Consider the following 6,433-nt stretch of genomic DNA (forward strand, 5'->3'; position numbering starts at 1 on the left):
CCCGCCCGCCTGGCAGCACAACTCCATACTGCCGTCCCTGCTACTGCCAGGTGAGCAGGGGGAGCCTTGCTAGGGCGGTGCAGGACTCACAGCAGCAGGGAGCTGCCCTGCTGTGTCCTGCCATGCCGAGTCCTGCCTGCTGGACTGCAGAGGCCAGCAGCAGGGTGGGGAGCCTGACCCTGCAGCAGGCAGCCTTGTTCCCCACCTTCCCCACACACGTATCTGGAGTGAACATGCCCCCCCACCCCCAGGGAGCATATGCAGTGTCAGGGAGCCAGCCCCACCTGCACCCCAGACAAGTTGCCTGTGGCTGTGTCCTGCTCCCCACCAGGGTCCTGCCGCCACGCATTGTGGCCCTGGGTCCCAAGCCCCATGCAACACCTGGTCGGGCAGCAGCCCCAACCCAATTCCTGCTCAACTCCCTCCCTCCCTATGGAGGCCTTAATCCCCTTCCCCCAGCCAGACTTGCCTGTGAGTGCCTGGTGGCCATGTGCATATACATGCATGTGGTGCCCTGTCTGACCGCTCTCCTGCTCCCCCCCAGCCCCTTGCAGGCTGGAACTCTGCCCACCTGCAGACAGCTCTTTGCAAAAGTAGAAAATTCATGTGTTCCTCCGTTAAAATGAGAAATCCATGTTTTTTCTCAGTTAAAAAAAGAAAATCAGCTTTTTTTCAGTTTTTCTGTGGGAAATGGAAAAACCCAGATCCCTGATGATCACAGTAGAGTCTGTTAATCTGTAAGTAAGCCGCAGTTCAATGTCTTTACAGTTTGGGGAAAGAATAACTGCCAGTCTCTTAATATCCTTATAGAGGGAGAAGGTTAACAGCTGTGAGCTGAAAACATGTGAAGTGCTGTTGAGTAATTGGAAAAACCTTAATCTTCATTCCTGTGGCCCCTTCTTTTCTTTTTAGAAGCTGGTTAATTTTTTATCCTTTAATGTAAAGACTTTTTTCACAAATTCACATTTTCAATTTAGTTCTAGTTTTAGTTTAGTACATCAGGATTGGCCCGACAATGGATTTCAGAATTTGGGAGAACAAATGTAGCATACAGTGAATTTGAATCTCACTTTCTCTTACATGTCACACAAAAATGAAACATTGCAGCAGGAGCAAATGCATATTACCACTATTCTGCATAAAAGCCACACTGTGGCTATCTAAGTGATTTATCCTTCCATATTTCTGTGCCGGAAAAGTGATTTTTCTTAAGAGTGAGGCATTTTTTAGTAAAACTGTTGGTTGAACTTATAGATAGAATGCTGGGCACTGAGCCTGGGAGAGCTGACGGAGGTAAATGTGTGGCCCTACTCCACAAAGGAGAGCTTCCTGCATTAAAGAAAGGGTTATATTGTACTGAACTTGCCAGAGCACTTTGGGCTTCATTCTGATTTTTCCCTGTGTATCTTTAAAGTGGAAGGATTTTCATATATGGAGAGACCTGTAGAAAGTAAGTCACTTCTCTTTTTATATCAAGTGTATTTGGATAACATGTCATCATGATTCATTTCCCCAGAGGCAGGTGCTAGAAATAAAAGATACAAAATTATCAGTACCAGTTGCTGTTTTCTCAGTGTTAAAAGCACACTGTGTTTCTTTTTTCTCAACACTACATTTGTTGGTTAAGCATCTGAATGGCATGACTGACTTTGACCTTGTTTTGAATTTTGCCTTTTTGGTAGTCGCGCCTAAAAGTTTGTTACATGAAAGTACTTAGAACCATACCTTAAATGCGCTTATTTATTCACTTATGAAAGCTGTGCTCGACTATATCATGACTTGATTAGCTGCAATCTCAGTCCAACAGACTGTGGAAATAGCAGTTTTTTCTAAATATTCAGTACCCATTTTTTTTAACCATATAAACTTTGTGAAAAACCCACAAACTTCCCAACTTTCCTGGCCCTTGAAAACATGAGTTTGCATGATGGAAACTCAATGAAGCCAGCTTGGCAAAGTAAGAGTTGTAGCAGAAGAGGCCACTCTGTGCTGAGCTGCAGTAATGCTTGGTGAGGTCTTTTGCTTGGAGATATGGCATGTGTACTTGGATGCTTGACTGGTCTGGCTTGAAACAGAGCAATTTTTTTTTTGGTTTGTCAACTGTACGAGGAGAAACTTTCAGAACTCTATGGAGAAAGTGCTTAAAAAGTTAAAAATAGTCATGTCTCATCAGTGTAAGGACTCTCCTCTGAATGCTTTGCAAAAACCGAGTATGGAATTTCATTTTGTTTTGTTTGGGGACAGGAGACTCCACGATCTACTGGCTTATTTTGTTGTCTCATCTTTTCATCCTATTGAATCAATAGGTATTTAATTTCTTGGTAGAGGCTAAGCCACTGAAAAAGAAGCATACATTGGGATACACCGTGCCTTTTTTCTTAACTGTATAAAATGTGAGAAACTCTTTAAGGCAAATGCTGTATTTGTGCGTCTTTTGTATTGTACCTAGAAGTTGACTTCTTGCCTTAGGGTGATCATGCAACACACATAGCTAATGGTGAAGACGCCAGAAGGGTTTGTGTGTACACGTGATGTTTGTTGGTTAAGCAACTCGGTGGCATGGCTCATTGTGAACTGCACCTCACAGCACTGTTCTCTGCAGCTTTCAAGTCGGTTGTCAAGTTCATGTGCAAGGCATTTAGACTACAGTAACAAGGGAGGTAGATTTGACGCACTCTATTTTAGAGTATCTAGGGGGGCACTAGGCTGATGAGATCTGGCAAAGGCTTGGTGAGGCAGGTAAGCTCAACCATGAATGTACAGGCTACCAGGTACAGAGCACGAGATTGCTCCTGTGAGCATTAAGTATGCACTGACATGTGGTTGGTGATGCTTTCCAAGTCTCTAATACATTGGAAATTCACACCCTTGCTAACTCCACAGAAAGGCCCTAAAATAGCATTTCCAGAGAACATCACCTAATGCTGGGAGCTCATCCAGCAGGTCCCCATTTCTTTCTGATTTGCAGATGTACAATATAATTTGAATGTTTGTTATTTTAGACTTAAACAATTTCCTGGAAAAGAGTGCATAAAATAAGCCTTAGGCTGCTGAGCTTGGCAGGTCATACAGTTCTGAGAATAGGACACACAATTCCTCAAACCCCAGTTGCACAGCTGCCAGCTGTCAGTGTGGGGGGCACCTGTGGCTGGGCAGCCAGAAGATCCCTGATTCCCTAGCTGCACCCTCCGCACCTTCCCTTAATGTGGAAGCAGCAGCTGGGGAGCCAGGAGCTCCCTGCTTCCCAGGTCCTGCTTCTATGGGAAGGCCATAAAAAAAACCAAAAAAAAATGTGGGTTGGCATTCAGTCTGAGATCCCAGCTGTATGCCTGCTTTTTAAAGGTCCAGGGCAAGGTGAGCCCAACATCGGGGAGCCATTTCCTGATGTTCAGCTCAGTGCCAGCTGAATGCCTGCCCACTTTTTTTAAGTTCCCAGGTGCAGTAAGCCCAGTGCAGCTAGAGGCTCCCTCCTGTTAGGCTCACGGTGTCCCACAGAAGCTGAAGTAGGGGATCTCCCACATCTCTTGCTGGTTTAAAGAGGCACCTATGCAAGCAACAGGGGATGGGAAAGCACCAGTGTTGCGAGCTGCTTCAAACAGGCCAGCAGCAGGGGGTTGGAGAAACTCTACTATCCCCTGTTGCTCTCATGGGTGTCTTTTTTTATAGGCGCATGTGGAGCTGGGGAGGGAGAAAGCTTCCCCAAATCCACTTGTCTGCTTAGAGGCATCCAGCATGAGCAACAGGGGATGAGGAAGCTTTCCCATTCCCTACTGCTTATGTTGAGTGCCTCTTTTTCAACCGGTCTGTGTAGCTGGGGATGGGGGAGTTTCTCCATCCCCAGCTGCGTGCCTGGCATCCTATGGGTGCCATACAAATGAATCAAAAAGATGTTACACTTTTTTTCTGTGTGTGTGTGTGGATAATATCTTTGTGGCCAATTTGCCATTTTATGGCTCTCTAAGTTCCATGAATGTGTTGCTAGTTTCCATTTCTGGTTCAACTAACATGTTAATCGCATCAGAAACAATGTATATCAAGGGCCTTGGTGAAAAGCATACTGTCGAATCTCAAGGGGCCAATATGATACTAGATATGTGTGAATCCAAAATGAGTACAGGCAAGAAATTCTCTTCCGCTGCCTGTCAGCTCTGTTTTTGCACTCACGCTGTTGAGTGAAGTTTGCAGGAACTCCATGAGCGGCAGTGTTCAGGTTGTATTAACCTTCAGTCTGTTGCCTCTCCCTTGGAAAAGTGACTGGTAAAATTAAAAAGTGCTGTATACAGTAGCTGTGATCATGGAACAGCTGTTCTGTTTTGTCTCTGTGCATTCAAAAATAAATGTAACTTTTGAGCTTTCTAAGACTACAGTGTATGCTTTGAAGCAGTTGGATCTTTTTCCTTGTCTCCCCTGGCAAATGCAGCACCTGCGATTGGCCACCTGTTACTCATCTTTGTGGCTCCGTGGGTGGTAGAAATAGTGCAGATTGTAGAGCAGGCAGTGTTGTCTACTTATCTAGCAGAAGGAGACCATGGAGAAAAGTACGCTGACTACGGGAAGGTCAGAAGTCCAGCCTGTTGTGCAGGTAGAGGCTGTTGTCAGAGATAATCCTGTCTTGAGCAGGGGGATTGGAGCAGATGACCCGAGAGCCCGTCTAGTCCTGGTTTTTACAGTTCTGTAGCATTTAGGCCTTGCCTGTGACACGATCTCCTAGGCACTGCAGTAGTATGAAGAGTAAATATTTTTCCGTGTATGTACTGTGATTTATATTGGAAGCAAGCTCCCCCTGTGTAACTTAGGTTGTGACCTTTCAGGCAGTGAATGCATCCTTGCAAGGTCCTGAATACCTTTATCTCCCATTGAAGGCACAAGAAAGACAGTGTCCTCCACATTCTGTATAGTGCCTAGCTGAATTATTTGCTCTTTGCAGAAAGCGTATTTTGAATGTCCCCGTCAACCAGGCAGTGAGGACATGTGGTACTGACTGAAGCTAATACTTTTATGTTCCAGTTCCCTTTTTCCCTTTTTGTGAAATTTTCCTTGTACTTTTCGGCTCGCTAAAAGTAATGTAATAAATATGTATGAATTGCACTCAAGCCTCTGGCATGCCTTTCACACTGTGTTTACTGGGGTCATTCAGCACGGAAATGTGTTTTTAAATTTATACTCTCCTCATCCAGTTTTTGTTTATTTTTTAAATGACAAAATTATAGCTTTTCTTTCTGCTTGTAAAAGTATTTTACCTCTAAAATATCCTGTAGCTGCTTGTGAAACACTTTTAGGTGCACATGACACGAACTTCCGTACTCTGCTCTGACACTAGCACTGTTGTGTTTCATAGATGATGTTCCAGGCGGAGAGCCAGCAGAGAGACTTAATCAGAAACATAGAATGCCTCCCTGTCTCTGGTCACCTCACCTCCTTGGATCAAGACCTCCTAATGCTCAAAGCAACTTCCATGGCAACTATGAACTGCTTAAATGATTGCTTCCATATTCTCCAGCTACAGCATGCTTCACAGCAAAAGGGATCCTTACCAGCAGGTGGGTCATGATTGAAGGTAAAGGCCTAAGCTGTGCAACAGAACCATGAAGCCAAGAACATTGTGGATTAGTTACTTGAAGTGTCCACTCCATTATTTTTGCTGTGGGTAGGTTAAACCATAAGCGCCTCTTGCACAGTTTGTTGCATCTTCCTTTGAAGCAGCACTGTCAAGCTGATGCTGAGCTAATTGCTTCACTGCTCTGATCGTTCTGAGTGTTTCCGTGGTCCTGTGCATTACTGTGGTTAGGCTAGATTTTCTCCAGCTCAAATGCAATGCTGGAGAACTGCCCTTCCTGCCACCCAGATTTGTGGCCTCGGGGGCCCTGCTCTCTATGCTGTTGCTAAGGATGGTTACAGATGTTACACTTAACGCACTTTTAAGCATGCAGAAAGCACTTTACAGCTGTAAGAGAACAAACATTTATGGCACAGAAGATGGTTTAAAAATGGCAGATCCTGCTCTACATTAACCTTAGTGGACGTGTGCTAGCCTAAAGCACTTTCTGCTAGAGTGCTCTATCAAATGTCTGCCAGACCCCATCGAGGGTGAAAATTCAGTCGCCGCTGCCCAAGACAGTGTTGTGCAGAGCTGCGTTCGAACCACTGGCAGAGCTCCTGTACTCTGCACAAGCGCCAGCAACCCCCTCTGCTGTCACTCACCTGAATCGGTGACAGCCTCTGATCCTAGCCTGGTGTAGCCTGAGGGGGGCAGGAAGGAAGTGGGGTTTCTGTCCCTGTAGCCTCCCTAGCAGATCGGGAGGGGGCGGCTATGAGAGAGAAAGTCTGGAGTCTCTCTTCTAGTAGCTGCCCCAGCTGGGCTGTGGCACGTTGCTGCTTGGCTCAGGGCGGGGAAGGACTCTAAGGTGTGTTTTTCCACACCCCCCCCCCCCCC

General features: G+C 45.7%; 1 protein-coding gene across 2 annotated transcripts in view; it reads left to right on the forward strand.

Moving 5' to 3' along the window:
* OSBPL11 (oxysterol binding protein like 11) overlaps nucleotides 1–6,433 on the forward strand; it is a 102,374-nt gene that overhangs the window by 61,679 nt on the left and 34,262 nt on the right. For both annotated transcript variants that reach the window (XM_019522554.1, XM_019522553.1), the window contains exon 7: nucleotides 5,339–5,540. In XM_019522554.1, coding sequence (XP_019378099.1) covers nucleotides 5,339–5,540 — 202 coding nt within the window. The remainder of the gene's footprint in view (nucleotides 1–5,338; nucleotides 5,541–6,433) is intronic.

The sequence above is a fragment of the Gavialis gangeticus genome, unplaced genomic scaffold (assembly GCF_001723915.1).
Source record: "Gavialis gangeticus isolate Ggan-Ray unplaced genomic scaffold, GavGan_comp1, whole genome shotgun sequence".
Taxonomy (NCBI): domain Eukaryota; kingdom Metazoa; phylum Chordata; order Crocodylia; family Gavialidae; genus Gavialis; species Gavialis gangeticus.